The 16630-nt window shown below is 50.8% G+C and overlaps 1 protein-coding gene across 1 annotated transcript in view; it reads left to right on the plus strand.

Annotated features, from left to right (window-relative positions):
- Positions 1-6764, plus strand: part of N4bp1 (NEDD4 binding protein 1) — a 49472-nt gene extending 42708 nt beyond the window's left edge. The window contains exons 6-7 of the mRNA XM_052727400.1: positions 703-810; positions 2641-6764. Of these exons, the coding sequence (XP_052583360.1) occupies positions 703-810; positions 2641-2998 (466 nt within the window). The 3' untranslated portion in view covers positions 2999-6764. The remainder of the gene's footprint in view (positions 1-702; positions 811-2640) is intronic.
- The last annotated feature ends 9866 nt before the right edge of the window (positions 6765-16630 follow it).

The raw sequence follows: 16630 nt of genomic DNA on the forward strand, positions 1-16630 counted from the left end.
AACCAACCCACTGCTTTCAGACCCCACAGAAGCAACTCGGAAACCAAACTGTGCCCCACAGACCTAGCTACTAGGGTTTGTGATTGAATTTAGTTTTATGTATTCATTTATTTGAGACGGGAGCTCACTGTGTAGCCCTGGCAGGCTCCACCTCTCCTGCCTCTGGAGTCCCGGGATTAAAAGCAGGTACCGCCATCGCCAGATAGTTCTTTATGTCTTGTACGGTGCTAGACCCCATGGCCTCTGGTGTGCCTGGCAAGACTTTCCTGCTGAGAAGGCCCAGGTCCCCTGTCCTGGATGAGTAATGCTGGATCACCCTTGGGTTTCTCTGCCTAGGATGTTGTTTTCACTTTTAAAAAGCAGAGGTTTGCCTGTGAACACACTTGTTTTCAGTTTCGCTTTGGCACACCTGCTGAGTCCCAAGCAGAATGTCTTTAATCGTGTTTGCTCACCTGGTAGAAAGTATCTGGCTGGCGTCTGGAGGAGATCTGTGGGCAGCTGAGGAAAGCAGCTTCTCGCATGACTGTGTCTACAACAGAAGTTCAAACGGATTCACTTGCATATGGGTTGCTTCTCCTCAGTTAGCAGCCAGAGATTTTAGACTGACGACTGCCCCCACATGGGGTGGCCCCTTTGAGAACTTGCGTTTCCTCCAGCAGTGAAGGGTCCTGACGGTCAGCACTGTGGCTTTCTGTGTTGTAGACTGCTTCAGTACACGTTCGTGGGGGACATATTTATGGTTCCTGACGACCCTCTGGGGAGAAACGGACCTCGGCTAGAAGAATTTCTTCGCAAGGAGGGCTTTCTTAGGTATTTCTGTGTACTCCCTTGTATGTCAAAGGTTTTTTATTTTAACCAAATGTTGTGCTTTGGAACAAGTGCTGTCCTTGAAAACTAGAAATGGTCTTCAATTTTGTTTCACGCCTTAATTAGACTTAGTGATATGTGACGGATGGAGAAGCCAGTCGGGCACCCCAAGGCTAATCTTCAGTGTGGTCTTTTTCAGTTTGGTTTGGCCTGCCTACCTGCCTGCCTTAGACTGTTTCCTCTGTGTCGGCTGGCTGAGTGCAAACTCTGATCCTTCAGCCTGGGGTCTAGGCCTGCCCTGTGTGGGGCTCCTTTTCATTTTACTCCTAAGAGAACACAGACATTCTGAGGGCCTCAGAAGAAGCTGGTTTTCAAGCCAGGGGTCACTTGTCCGTCACTGCTGCCTGGGTTCACTGTGTGGGATTCTTTCCCAGGTACTTTCTGCAGTCCTTTGTTCTGAGTGCAGTGCTGGTGTGTTCTGCTTAGGAATCATTGCAGGGGGAGGGGGAGGGGGAGGGGGGGTGACAGCTACTGTTTATCATCACTGAATGGGAAAGCCTGCCTGCTTATTTGTCTGACACTGGCAGGTAGAGGTTATTTCTATGTTCAGAATTCTCAGGTGACCTTGTTAACCACAGCCTTCTTCATACAAACCCAGTGGCAGACCTTCTCTTGTTTTAAAAACAAAACCAGCTGTATTTCTGTGGACCTCCTGGCAGGTTTTTGCATGGAGTTGGTCTGGGTACCTGAAAAGAGAAGGCACACTCTCTCCCATCTTTCAAGGCTGCTAGTCGTCATTTATAGCATGAGCCTTTGGGACCATCAGTTTGAACTTGATGGTGCACCAAGATGGGTTGATTTTCACCCAGGGATCTCCTAGAATGGAGACCAGCACACTTGGAGCTTCCTGACCTTGTGATCATTTCTCTGTGAGCCTTTGGTTTTTACACACAGTTGAGGTGTTAACTCAGACAGGGTTATCTGTCCACACCACCGAAGTGGCAGCCTGCTGTACACTTGTCTAGCTCACCCCCCAATCCCACGTCTTACATTGGAAATCCCGGTAACATTTCAGGCCTCAAGGCCTGTGTTTGAGGCTGCATAGGCCCTATGCTGAGCCGAGGCCCGGGTCAAGCTAAAGGTGGATTCTTCGCTACCTGTTCTGTTCCTTCAGTGGCCTGGTGGCAGAGTCAGGCCTGCTGGTCATTTCCCCTGTCACGTAGTCTTCAGAGTGCTTGGTGGCACTTGCCTCGCTCTCTCATGAGAGGATGCTGTTTTGGAGGTTTGGGAGGTTTTGCAGCCTGTTGAACTTCTGAAGTTAGTGACACTGTTAGCCCCAGTTCTCAACTACAGCTAGAATCAGTGGGTTTTTAAGCAGGGCAGGTGTCCCCTGGGTGCACATACAACACCGTGTGCATATGCTTTGAGGGCACACATGCCCCAGCCAGACTCACTAGAGACAGGGATTCCATGAGCCTGGTGGAGTTGCCTCTTTGCCCAGGGGATGCTTCTCCCCAGGTCTGTCAGCTGACACTGCCCAAAATCAATACCTGCAAAAGAGCAGGAACCTTTCAAAAGCAACAGTTGTGGCCTGCCCTCAGACAGCAGACTGGGAAGGGGCTGTCCGTCCTAGGGGTGCTTGTTCCCTCGTGGGTCTGGAAATGGTGCCAGTGCCCTATAGGCCACTCTGTGGGGGCTGATTTCACCTCCCCATGGCTCTCCGGCCTGTAGCCTTCAGAAACCATGGAACTCGCGTGTAGCCCCTCAGTGTGTGCCATAGGTGCTTTGAAGGGTTTCTTCCTGCATCTCTCACCATAATCCCTTCATCCACAGAGACATGCAGCCACTACTCAATGCCCTGCCAAATGTGGACACGTTTGACCCTGGCTTCCGGAGCCCCAACACCCAGGTAGTCAACACCAGCCACCAGCCTCCTTCCCGCAACCAGGGAGCCTCTTCAAGCTCTTGGCTTCCTCAGCAGCCCCACTTCACACCCCTGGCCACCCTTCCCAGTATACAGCAGAACCTTCTCATGCCAGCACAGAGATCTTCTGCGGAGACCAGCGAGCTGAGGGAGGCCCTGCTGAAGATCTTCCCTGACTCTGAGCAAAAACTGAAGATCGACCAGATCCTGATAGCTCATCCCTACATGAAAGACCTGAATGCCCTTTCTGCCCTCGTATTGGACTGAAGGCTGGGCTGAGAGCCCACTGATGCTGGGGGCCAGAGGGAGCTGCCAACTCTGGGAACTACCATAGTGGGAAGAACCTTCCCAGAGTGAACATTGCTGTGCTGGATAGGAAAAGGAGGAAGGAAGATGTTTTATGTATACAAAAATCTGGATTTTCAAAGCCAGCTTTTTTCTATATATAAATTATGCTGCTATTACAGATTTAACATTTTCTGTAAAGGAAAGTACATTTTCTGCCTGTTCAGAACTGTTTCATAGCAGTTACTCTTGAGTGTATTTACAATTTTATGTTTTTTAAACTATTTTCCTTAAAGCTGAAGAAAAATTGACAAATGAATATGGTTAGCCTTTCTAAATAAAATTAAAAAAGAAAAAAAAAAAAGGAGTTGCTTCCTTAAGGAAAGCAAGACCTCTTAAAGTATATTTTCTTGAGGTGATCTGTCCTGTCCACTCACATGGTGTGTGCACCCCTGCCTTCCTCCTTGGAGTTGGCCTGCTTTATTCTTGTGGGTCTTCTCAGCAGGCCACTGTGAGAGTAGAGAAGTGGAGCCACCAGATGGCACTTGTGCCTGACTGTAATCAGTGACAAGACAAAGACTCAGAAGAGCAGGGTGAGACATCTCAGAGTCCATTCAGCCCCATCTTCTTCCCCTCCGCTGGACAGAGAAGGGAACTGAGTCCCAGCATACTCCCTGACTGGCCTAGCTCCTTAATGCACTCACCAGCCAAGGCCGCCATGCTCCCACCCTGACTCCATAGCTACCGTAGCCTCAGAAGGTGAGGTAGGATTGGAGATTCTGGTGTGGAATCCCTTACTGTGGCCAGCATGAGTCCCCAGCCCACAGGTATGGGAAAGACCCCATGTGGAGTTTGTACAGCTTTGCCAAAAAGTTTTCTATTCTCAAGGATGACCCAAGCCAATTAATAGCATTAGTAGTTTCAGAAGGGGTCTCAAAGCCCTGCTAGCTCCCTCTTTTGTCTTTCTAGAGGTCTCTCAGCAGCTCTTCCTGAGTCTTTCAGAACCAGTTACTACTCAGTATTGTCTCTTCTCAATGTGGCTTGAACTCAGTGTCTGAGAAACCTTTCCTGGTCCTTCTTAGCATCTTGACTCTGACCTAGACCTTTAAAGGGCTTTGTGTTTTCCATCCGTGCTGTCTCCCGGCCCTCATGGTCACCCCGCTGCCCTGTAGATTGTGTCTTTCTCCTGGTCCCACAATAGTAACCAAGGACTTGGTGCTGGTTTGTTCTCCATGGTGCAGGGACTGTGTAGATCACAGGATGCTGTCACCATGTGTGTATCTTGGTTTCATTTGATCCTTGCATCCCTCAGGAGATGAACACAGAGCTTTCTAGGTGGCCACACACTTATACTTCAGTCATGTTCTCCGGAATTCGTTGATGATACAACCTGCTGGGGAGCTGTGTATCATCTGTCACTTGGGGGTTTGAGACCTGCAGCCTGTGTAAGTAGAAAACAAAGACTTTTGGCAAGGTCCAAGGGTAGACCCACCACAGCCCCCCACCCTGTGCCCTAGCTTCGGAGCATAGCAAAGGTGCCAAGGTGGAGCTGTCCCCAGGGCCTCCTGGTCTACTCAGTCCTGGTCCAGCATTCCTGGGAACCAGGAGAGCTGGGGTGCTCCGCAGGTGCCTCATCCTGATGCTGGCAGGGAGGAGCACGGGCTTTCCTCAGCTCCACAGGCAGTCTGACTTCGAGTTGTGTGAGCCTCTGTGTTCTTAGTATTGTTTCTGAGATACCTACCCATTTCCCCTTCCTCCATATAGGAGGGAAGAAGAAGTTGGAGGAAACCGAGAGGCATTAATTACTTTGTAGATTATAATGTGAATATAATTCTAGATTCTTTGTGAAGTCCATCACATTTAGGTGTAGCATTTAAAGCCCAGTTATCTAGCCACTGAAGGAAGCTCACAACCTGCTTCTCTGCCTCATCCCAAGCTCTGTTGCGCTAGGTGCTTGTAGATGCTCAACCTCTATCCCTCAGTGCCTCCACAGTGAACTTGGGAGTGTCTTGGCGTTCCTCCCTATGTGGAGTGCCTCTGCCTCCTGTGTATCCTGACATTTGGATGAGGTGGTCAGCGTAGCTGAGGCTGATAATTTTGGTCATTGGTTAAGGTGTCTGATGCTTACAGAGGTTGAAAGGATAAGTAGCTAGTGTAGCTGATGAACTTACAGTCTCTGTACACGTGCATGCATGCACGCGTGCATGTGTGTGTTGCCGTAGCTGTCCTGGTCCAGTGTGGTGGCAGCATTGTTACTGGGTCTTGCTGTGAGACAGGATGAAGTTGTGTCTGTATAGGTTTGTGAATGTGTAAGAAAAGAGGACTCCACCCCTTCTTGCCACTGCCAAGTACCTAGCCCCTCCCCCGGTAGGAGCAACTGTGCAGACCCTGTGCCCTCTGCACCAGGCTCAGCCAGGGCCTAGCCTGCCTCCCTATCTCTTCCAGTGCTGCCCCATGCTCACCTTCTGAGCCATCTCAGCTGGGTCCGTCAGTTGCACTGGTCACTGGCATTACCGCCGCCCTCTAGTCCCCACCCAGTACCTTTGATTCTGATGATAAAACACCCTGCATTTTGTTGGTAATGCTTCACTCTGCCTTCCCACTTTTCCACTCCCCGGTTTGCAGACTTGGCTTCTGTCCACCACGTGAGAGTGGCCTAGAAATCACTGGTTGCTGTTTCATTGCTAATGTAGTAGCTACAGACAGTGAGGCCATTGGCCTTGTTTCTTCCGTTTTCCTTCTTCATTCCTTTCTTCTTGAAGGCCAGTCCTTCATACAGTTTCTCAACCAGTGGTTCTCAAACTGGGCCACCCTTAGACTCACAGTGGAAAGGGCAGCCCTTGCTAAGGTGCAGGTTACCCAGCAGCACCCTGAGGTGTGGACTCTGCTCTAGAGGAAAGCCCGGGGGCTTGTCACTTCCGCACACCCTGAGTGGCTCCCAGTTGGTGGTCTGGAACTGCATTTTCAGAAGCTGCGCTTCTAGGAGTCACCACTCTTCCCTAATGCCACCATCCGCTGTGGTGACACTCTCCTGTCACTAGCCCTGTGGGATCTTGACTCTCAGAACCTCGGCCTCCATTCTGTCATTTTCTCTCACCTATCCCTGAGAGGTCCCTTATAGCCCTCGTGGCCCTTGGCTTGCTACTGCCCACCAACTTCCCACCATCCCCCATGACACTGGTCCCTCATTGGTCCCTCAACACTAGGCCACTTTACAGCTCTCCCCTCTCCCAGACTCCACAGGGCTCCAAGTTCATCTAGAAGACCATTTTACGTCATCCTCTTCCTCTTCAGTCATCTACAGCTGCGACCAGAACGCCAGTTCCTACCCTCTGAGCCTAGTGTCCATGGCTCTTGCCCCATGGCTATACTTGACTTTATCCCCTGCCATGATGCTCACTCCAGCCACCCAGCTCTGGGTGCCAGTGGGCCCTATCCATGCTTATTTCTCTTTTAGAAATGCCCTTCTGCCCTACAGCCTCCCTCCTCAAAGGCCCGGCCCTGAGTCGTCTTTGTACTCTGAACAGAAGCAGCCCTGTGGTATTCTGTGACCCCACAGCACTTGGCGTCTCGCTTCTGGCTCTTGCCACTCTGGCAGGTGTAGCTGCAGCCAACTGTGTACTGTGTCGCCTCCCTCTAGACTGTGAGCTCCTCGCGGGCAGGGACCATATGGTCACTCTGTATTTCTTGTGGCACCTAACAGTGCCTTGCACTTGGTAGGTGCTCAATAAATGTCTGTTCAAGTGAACTGGAGGATGGTGTGTGTCTTCTTGACTGTGGCTTCAGCAGCAGGTCCCTGGAGGAACTTTGGTGATCAAGTTTCAGAGATACGACCCACCTCTGTTAGGTTTCGGGGTGGATTTGCTTGCCTGATCCACTGGGACCCCTTTTCCTAGGGGCTTCAGCACAGGGCATCCTGGGCAGAGTTGCCCAGACCCGGAATCCTGACCAGATGGAAACATCCAAAGTCACACACACACTACTCTTCCTCAGAGATTTTTTTCCCGTTGTGGGTGGGTGCAATGAGGTGATCCACCCACAGTCATTAGCACCATTTTCTGCCATGGGGAAGAAGCATGAGCAAGAGACTCCTGGCCCTGAATCCTGAGCTTCCTTTGTCATGGAAGTGCTCCTCAGATGTCACCAGGCCCAGGATTCTCTAAGTGCCCTCTGTTGCTGAAGCAGTTTCATGTTGCACTTAATCCCTAGAAATCTGGCATCTGTTCTGAGTGAAGCCCCTCACTGTCCTTAGCAGAGCATGGCAGATTGGATGGGAGACATCCAGCTTAATGTTTAGGAAGGTCCCAAAGGCTTATGCAGATAGCACACTAGGTTGGGCACCCAGTCTGTGTCCTGCTCAGAAGAGCCCTGCCCCCACCAAGTTTCCTGCTGCCCCACCCACCCCTCTTCCACCTTTTCATGAAAGGAAATGCCTCCACTGTCCTGTGCTGAGGGAGACACCCAGCCCTGTTGCTGTGGGAGGAGACGGGAAGCACATTTTGTTGGTTTGGTTGGTTTTTACAAAGTTATGCTAAATAGCTTAGAATGGCCTGGAACTGGCCCTAAACACTCTCCTCCTGCCTCTCTGCCTCAGCCTCCCAAGCCTGCGATTACAGGCGTGTGCCACCATGCCTGGCAGGATTCAGTGCTTTTGTTTGGTTTTAGACAATCTCATTCTCTAGTCCAGGCTGGCCTTGAATTCATGGCAGTCGTCCTGCCTCGGCCTCCCAACTGCTGGAGTTACAGGTGAGGGCCACCATGCCTTGCGCCACAGGTTTTGAGAGCTCAAAGCAGTTCAGTTGTCCATTCTCTAGACGTGGTGCTGCCAGGGGTGACTTCTGGGGAAGCCACTGAGCCAGAGTTCTTCAGCCAGTGCCAGAGATGCAGCCCAGGGGCTGAAATCGCCCCTCCTCCTCCTGTTCGGCGGCTTTCGCTGCAGATCCCCGGCCTCTCCACTGCAGACTGCAGCTTCTGAGGATTTGCTTGCTGTCTCTCTGGGTCCCCACCTGGCCCTGCTCAGCCACAGTCTGGAACCCAGTCTGGAGGTCAGACCCATCCTCTATCGCTGCTCCCAGCAGAGGAATCAGACCTGCACTGCTCTGCCATGTCTGTCTGTGGATCAGGCTCAAGTTGCAACCACCCAAAACAGGCAGCAGGAAGAAGGGTCCTCCTGAGTGGCCCACAGGAGCTGAAAACAGGCTGTCCCATCCGCAGGGCCTATACCAGCAAGGCACTTGGACCCTCTGAAAAGGATTCAATACAGCCCCAATACCCACAGAAAACAGCCCAATACCACCTCCCCACTGGATACTTCTGCTTTATCTGTCCCCTGAGTCCCTTCTACCCTAAAGAAATCACAGAGACAGTGCTGAAGGATGGAAGGAGGCAGTCAGAATGGCCCCAGGGTGAGTGTGTGGGCCCTGGTCTAACACACCTAGTGCTGTGTGACCTTGAGAAAGTTCCCCAGTTTCTCTGGGAGGCTTGATGACGTGGATATCATTGTCAGCCCCCACAGACCCCAGCCTGTCCTCAGAGCTGATCTCCACTGTCCTACTGAATTGTTACTCTAAGCTGTTGTGGCTGTGTATACCTGAAATCGTGGTACGTGAGCAGCTGAGGCAGGGGCATTGCCTCAAGTTTGAGGCCAAGCTGGACTATAATGTGAGACTGTCTCAAAAGACAGAATGGGGGAGGGGCAATGCAATCGGGATTGAGTGTCAAGCCTGGAAGCTGGCCCCTCAGCACTTGCTTTGACTGGCTGCCACTGAATGCCCTTCCTGCTCCCTGTCTCCACCCTGTGTCCCCACCTCCTGGAAGAAACGACTAATCTCATCCAGGACAATTTCTGGGGAAAGAGAAACAAGGGAAGGAACAGCTGGGCCTTTTCACCAAACTAGCTGGTTACCTTGCTCAGCCATCATTCACAGTGTGTGGAGGCCCAGCTGGCTCTGGCTGTCCACAACCACCAGCCATCAGGTGAGGCAAGGCTTGAACTCCCATTTTATCCCCCATTTGTTCAGAAGATGAGGGTGGCTTTTCCCTTCCAGTGTTCTGCATTGTCTGACGCCTTCAGAACCTCCAAGAGCAGAACCAGCCAGAACCCCTTCTGGGTGGAGAGTGGAGATCCCTGGCTCGGAGGGCACTGGGGGGTGCTGATGGGGAGAGGCCCTGGACTGCTGTAGAAATGGCCTTGGCCGAGATAGGTAGCTCCCATCTTGACCCAGGCTTGCATCTGTATCCTTAGCCTGAACTACCCCAGCAGGCATGGCAGCCCCATGTCCCTGTCACAGATAACCAGAGAAATCAGCATCATGGATCCAGGGCCTGAGAGCAAGCTCCAACCCAGATGGCCATGAGGCATTCTGCTTCCCACACAGCTGCTCCTCAGATGGATGGCCCAGGCCTCTGTGCTCAGATGTCCTCTCCTGTCCTCCCCATGCCCAGCCAGCACTGCCCAGCATCTCATAGTGACCCTGTTCTGCAGTAACCAGAAGAGCAGGGTTAGCAGAAATAGTTCTCCGTGCAGGTGAGAAACAGGACAGCAGAGCTGACACCCATGCCACAGTCTCCATGCTCCAAGAGCAGCATTGTGTCTACTCACTGAATGGGCCAGGAGCCATAGCCGGTGGTCATAGCCAGCCATCAGTCAGTCCATGATGTCGGCAACCTTCCACAAATACCTAAGCCTGAACATCCGTGGTGTGTACCCCCATGGGTGTCTAGGCAAGGCAGACACTGCCTAAGAGATCTGTCCTGGCAAGGGAAGGGGCATCATGGGGAGGTTCAAAGAGCTCAGAAGCTCCAAGGCTGGAGAGATCAGGGCAGAGGACCTGGCCAAGGCTTGCTTTCCTTCTTCAGGTGGAGGCCTGTGCAAAGGCAGCAGGCTCCGAGCTCTACTGTTTGAGAAATCCTTCCAGGTCCCTGTTCTGCACCTTGGAGACATCTGATGCAGGAACAGGAGCATGGCCTCAGTTTCCAGCCAAGCCACCTCCGTTGCAGGATGTATTGAGGGTTAGTGCCAGGGTAGCTGAGTTTCAAGAAAGCATTCATAGCGGCTTGGCCTGTCAGTAGTGTGTGGTGGCCCAAGGGTGCCTTGGACCAGATAACAGAGATGCATTTTCCAAGTCCCCTGAGATGGGTGATCACCCCTGCAGGGAGCCATCCCAGTCTCCATGTGTGCATTCCGTGGTTAGTCAATCTGAAGGCCTTCCTTCCTAGCGGGGGGGGGGGGGGGGGGGGGGGTGCATGATTCCTGTTTGTGAGAGGTCTGAAGTGAAGCTAGGTAGTATCTAGTAGTGTCTATCTGTTGGCTAGCATACACAAGGTCTTGGGATCGGATCCATTCCTAGAAAGTAACTCTCTCTCTCTCTCTCTCTCTCTCTCTCTCTCTCTCTCTCTCTCACACACACACACACACACACACACACACACACACACACACACACACACACACACACAGAGCAAATGAGGGGTTTTTTAGGGACAAAGATTGATTTTTTTTTTCTAATGGCATAACATGTAGCCTCCATTAAAGTGTCCCCTAATCGCTCAGAGCTTTGAGTTTCTCATCTTTTACTTGGTCAACCTGTTTTTACAAAGAAAAAAAAAAAGAAGGAAGGAAGGAAAGAGAGCGAGCCAAGACAAAACAAAACAACAACAACAAAAAAACCACTGTCAGTTTATTTCCCCCCAAGCCCAAATATCAATGTGGGCGAATTCCTTTCTCTTTGGTAGACTCTGTGGACACATGATTGACATATAGGAAAGAACACAGCTCATAAACACACGGCTTGCTAAATTGTCAAAAACCAACATTCTGCATCAGTGACACCCAGAAGAAAAGACTGTCAGCTGCCAGAGTCCCGTCCACCCCTCGATTCTTACTTCTGCCCTGATACCCATGAGCTTGGTCCTCTACCAGGCTTTGAAGCCTTTCCTAGCTCCTTCAGCACAGGACTGACAAGGGCCCTACAAAAGGAAAAGAATCAGGCAGAGTACAGTCAAGGCAGGCCAGAAGTCCCCTGTGCAGGACGTCAGGCCCCTGGGCCAAGTGGGATTTACCTTCCATATAGCCCCAAGAGGGACCTCCTGAGAGCTCACCTACAGAAAGCCAACACCACAGCTCCCTAGAAAAAAGGGTTTTCGAGCCATGTGCCCATTTGGTAGACCAGAGAAAATGAACAAAAAGAAAGTTGTATTCTGCCTATGGTGCATAAGGATTTGAATGTGGGATTGAGCCCCAACACCACCCACTCACACTCACACACCCACTCACACACACGTGCATACAAGGTTTTGTAATTTTAACTTGGAAGCTTAGGGAGTCACATCCAGCAAGCCTACATTCCAGGTCCCTTCACAGCACCCAGCCAGCAAACTTGCCCTTCCCCTGGCCTCCCAAACCGTAATTGCCACCATCTGTCCAGAGTAGAACCTCCTGCTTCTAGAGCCCAGAGGTGCCTTTTGATCACTGAAGAATGACTAGGTCACCAGCAGTAGCAAGTCCCTTGCCTGTCATTCACAAGCCATCTCCTCTTTGGTCAAGGCCACCCCAGTCCTGGCTCCAGCTCAGCTATGGATTTCGTTGAGCTCACTCTTCCCCTCTGTGGGTGCCAGTGCCTCAGACTGTGACACATGTGAGTGTCTTCACTACTGCTGGACTGGGTGGCTGTGAGCCCCTGGGGCAAAGTCACTGCCCTTTGCTTCAGCCATGGATTTTGGCAGCATGCAAGAGAGGCACAGGGCCATGGGGACGCTTGGCCGAGAGCAGTATGCAAGGCCTGTCCTCACGGGCAGAGGCTTTGGCCACCTACTTGGCCAGCACTTCCCTGACTCCTGATGGCAGGAAGCAGCTGCTGGATACAAGATGTATCTGTGAGAAACTTGGTTGCTTGAGCAGACACCCTTTCAACCTGGCTGAGGGCAGAGCAGATTTCTAAGGGGTGCCCAGATTTTCAGAGCCAGGACCAGCACCAGGAAAGGGGCTACTGTTTATTCTCCAGATGCCCAACCATTTAGGTGGCCAGACTAGAGCCCAGGAGTAGCTCCCACCCCTTCAAAGCCTCCCAGGACTTCTGCGGACACGCCCCCAGAAGGCAGTCCCAACCCAGGATGGGGTCAGGGGCCAATCTTTGAAAACTACTGCTCTCTAAGCCTGCTTGATTGGAGGAGTCTTTTCTTGCAGGTTGACAAAGGGTTAAACTAACTGTAGCTCACAAAAGGAGGCAGAAACTGGAGGATCTTGAGTTTGAGCCCTGCCTGGGCTTCAGGGTGAGCCCCTATCACAACCCAGCCACCCTCAAAACAAAAACAAACAAACAAACAAAAAACCCAAAAAAACAAAGGAGGACTCACCTTCCCTGGTTTCAAATTGGTTAGTTAGATGACTAGTCTAAAACTAGTCATCCGGACCACATGTTCTTAGCTAACAGATACACATCCGGGCAGGTGGATTAGAAATGGGTGCACACTCATTGGTGTGTCCCCATGGCAGGGAGATTTAAAGGAATGGTGAGGTTTGCCTGGCGGTTCACACCTTGAGTGTGAGTGAGTCCTGTGGCAGGGACACCGTTCCCAAGGACATAATGCACCATGTCCTAAGCAGCTGCCACAGGCTACTCACTGGCTGATGAGAAAACAGGTGTGTGTGGGAAGCTCCTTAAACAAGGGTCCATCAGGAGCCTGTGGGAGCAGGGCGTGGTGTCAGGGACCAAACATGGACCATGGAAAAGTACTAGCTAGGCCAGAGAACAAGCCCCTGCCCTAAACCAGATGCCCCCAAAGATAAAGAACAGGTCAGGCAGGTCAGGTAGCATAGCAACAGAACAATGGGCCCTGACCAGTGACCTTATCACCTAGCCCAACACCCTCATGACTTGCACGTCTCCCTTCACCTGCACGTACGGCACGTCGTGCACCCCTTCCCTCCTTCCTGCCCCCTCCCCCTCCCATGCTATATAAGCCTTGCTGAGGAAAATAAAATTTGCAGCTTGATCAGAACCCTGTCTTGCTGTCTTCTTTCGTGTCTCCCCCATCCCTTTCATTCTCTCCCGCAGGTGGGTCGCCCCCGTTGACACCCTGCTGGCCGGAACTGGGTGGCCTGGGACAAGCTGCGCCCTTGCTCTTACAACTGCAGGCAAGCAAGTTCTGCCAGCAACTCAAGTGAACTGAGAAGTGGATTCTTCGTCATCGGGCCTCAGAGGAGAGGAGAACACCACGTGGTCACACCCTGGTGGTATGAGAGAGGCTCGGCCACTCAAACTCCTGACCCCCAGGAACTAAGATGACAAATGTGTGTTTATCAAGTAAGTAAGAGTGTAGTCATTTACGATGTGGCACAGAAAACCAGTATACTCCATATTCTACACAAAACATGAACCTCCACCTTGTTTCAGAGCAGATAGAGAATTAGCACAAGATGAATCATAGGCCTAATGTAAACCTACAGAAAACAACAAAAACCCTGAGCACAGACTCAATTGGACAGGTGGAGACCAAGTTGGGCACCATGGACAGGTGGAGACCAAGATGGTCACCATGGACCAAGATTGGCACCATGGACCAAGATGGGCACCATGGACCAAGATTGGCACCATGGACCAAGATGGGCACCATGGATGGGTGGAGACCAAGATGGCACCATGGACTGTGATGGGCACCATGGACAGGTGGAGACCATGATGGGCACCATGGACAGGTGGAGACCATGATGGGCACCATGCGAGGGAGGGGAAAGGAAAGCACCAGTATGGTACAGTGGAGCTCAGACCACATCATGATGTATCAAGTGGTGGCAACCTGATACCAGGACCTCTGACGGCATCTCTAGTCCCTTCTGGTCCCCTGCTTCCAGCTGCATGTACAGGTCCCACTTCAGTGCAGTCCCGATCTGGTCACTTTCCACCTTTGTGCATGGCCAGTCAACAGCCACTTCCTGGTAGTGTTGCTCAGTGGTAGAGTGCCTGCCGATAGCCACCTCCCAGCCAAGGTTGTGGGAGGAACCCTGATAGGTTCTGTGATACACACATGAGCAAGGATTCTTCTCAGTCTCTGCTGCCCCGGGAGCCGAGGGCCACAGGCTAACAACATGCCCAGAAGTCTCCACGAGGCTACCAAGGCTAACAGCTGAGCAGGGAGCCCACCTGGGAAATTTTGAAGTTAACTGTAAATGCAAGTATTGGGGTAGAAGAGGGGTGTGGGAAGCTTCTGGGGCCCTACCCTTTCTAGTAAGATCCCCAGGGAGCCCAGCTTGGGCTCATCGCTGACAACCAGGGCACATGGGCTTCCAGGTGGAGTCAATTCCCAAGAATTTGTGTGTGTGTGTGTGTGTGTGTGTGTGTGTGTGTGTGTGTGTGTGTGTGTGAGAGAGAGAGAGAGAGAGAGAGAGAGAGAGAGAGAGAGAGAGGGATAAGGTACTGTTAAGAAAGCCAATGAAATGGCATCGCGCATTAAGCAGCCTGTATGGAGGAAGTTGCGAAGGGGTCTACTAAAACTGAAGTAGGGGTGAGTGGAGGGTGCTGGGCACCCAGAAAAGGGAGGTGCACAGCAGTGCTGAACCTGCACCAGACACGATGACCCTGATGAGTGCTGTGTGGTCAGATGCGTGGGTCTTCCTCCCTTTGCTTATCTACGGATAGGCTTTGCCTGCTAAGTTCAGTGGAAGGATTTAGCTGAGGTCAGAGACAGAGTGGGCTGGAGGCCAGACTCCTCCAAAGTTCAAACATGAGACAGATTCAGAAATACAAGATAGCTCACCCGATCACTGGAGAGACGGACAGTGTCTAAGAACACGACTACTCTCTAGAGGACCTGAGTTCAGTTCCCAGCATCCACATCAGGCAGCCTACAACTGCCTGTAACTTCAGCTTTGGAGGATCTGATGCCCTCTTCTGGCCTTGTAGAACTCTGAATGCGTTTTGTTCTGTGGCCCTATGTGTGGGAGCCCATTCTCGGGTTCCTCGTGGCTTTACCCAGCAGGTCTGCATAGAGGATGATTAGACCACAGGCCTGAGTGCAGGTGTCTGAGATGGTCTGCACTTGGCTGTGCTGGGGGAGGAGGTCTTTTGCTCCACCCCTTGGCATCTCTATAAAAACCCTGGGGCAGAGACAGTCAGGGCCCGTTGGAATAGGTTCCAGGCCCTCTCGAGGCTATCCTTTATTTTCTATCTGTTTATCTCCGCGATATTCTCCACAATAAATCCTTCTATCTAATATTTCCTGCTGCTCGCACTCAAGAAAACTCTGGGGAACTGTGGGGGCGGTTGGGTAAACGCCCCACAGAATGGCGCCCGAACAGGGACTAAAGAAAAAAGAAAAAAAAAAGGGACTAAAGAAAAAAAGGGGGGACTAAAAAAAGGGGGACTAAAGACAAATGAACAGGGACTAAAGACAAAGTAATAGGGACTAAAGATAAAGGAAAATAATAGTTTTATTACAGAGTTTTTGGCGAAAGTGCTGAGTCAGCCCTGCCAGTGGAAAGGCATGCCGGTGTTATGAAAAATATATATTTTTTATATATATTGAGAGGCAGGGGTTTTATCCTCGAGAGAAAAGGAAAGCGGACTGGAAGGATGTCCGATGCTGCAGCGAAATTCTCTTCTGTCAAAATTTTCTATCTTCTATCCCTTTCTCAATTTCTATCTGAAAAATAAGGCATAGGGTAGTAATATAGTATAGGAAAAACTTAGAAGTGTAAGATTGTGTAGGAATAAGTAAGGTAACTAGACAGAAAAACTCTACAATTTTCTAACTTTGGGGGCTATGAATGCAAACTGGGAAAAAAATCTTTCTTTGGGCTTTAAGGGTAGTAAAAAAGCTCTTCTCTGAGCTTATGGGGAAGAAAGTTTCCTATGGAAGCTTTTGTCCTGGGGACAGCTGAAATGCTAAGTCCAAGCGGCAGGAGAAAGTGATTTCTCCCTGAGGCAAAAATGGGGTGTAAAAAGCTAAAAAGTTTAAAGTTGGGAAGTTTTGGGAAAAGTTGGTCTTTCTCTCTTGGGGAAAACTTTCTCAAACTAAAAGCTTTTCTTGGAAAATTTTGGAAAAAATCTCTCTAAAAAGCCTTAATCTTTCTCAAAAGCTCTCAAACTTAAAAACTAAAGCCTTTCAGAACTCACTCTCAGAAGGGCAAAAATTAGAATCACCTGAAGATATTAGTATGGGGACCACCTGTGATTAGCTTTAAGGGAAAACAACAAACCTCTTAAGACAGCAAAACCTCTAAGTTCTGTCTTTCAAGCTTTAAAAATCCTCCCTGCAATGCAGGAGGCAGGGACAAGTTCCTAAAAACCTCTTCTAAGCTCTGTCTCTTCAAGCTGGTAAAAGACAGTGGGTCAGAGTACCCTGAGGGAAACGCTTGGGAGAGTGTGGGTAAAGAGCTACAGAGAGCCCAAAAGGGCAGGAAACTTTACCTGAGAAAAGCAAAACAGCCAAGCTTTTCAGTTACAGCCGAACTGAGGCATCAAGGGTTTTGTTTCTGAGTGAGTGTCTTTGAAAAGGTGCTCCTAATCTTCCTAATGCAAAGATCCCCTGAAGCATTGTATCCTCGCTTCTGACCAAAAACCCAGAGGCGACTGGCCAGCGTCTCTGAGTTGGAGTGCATTTCGGGGATACTAGGGT

The sequence above is a fragment of the Peromyscus californicus genome, unplaced genomic scaffold (assembly GCF_007827085.1).
Source record: "Peromyscus californicus insignis strain IS unplaced genomic scaffold, ASM782708v3 Scaffold_8__1_contigs__length_139910024, whole genome shotgun sequence".
Lineage (NCBI taxonomy): Eukaryota > Metazoa > Chordata > Mammalia > Rodentia > Cricetidae > Peromyscus > Peromyscus californicus.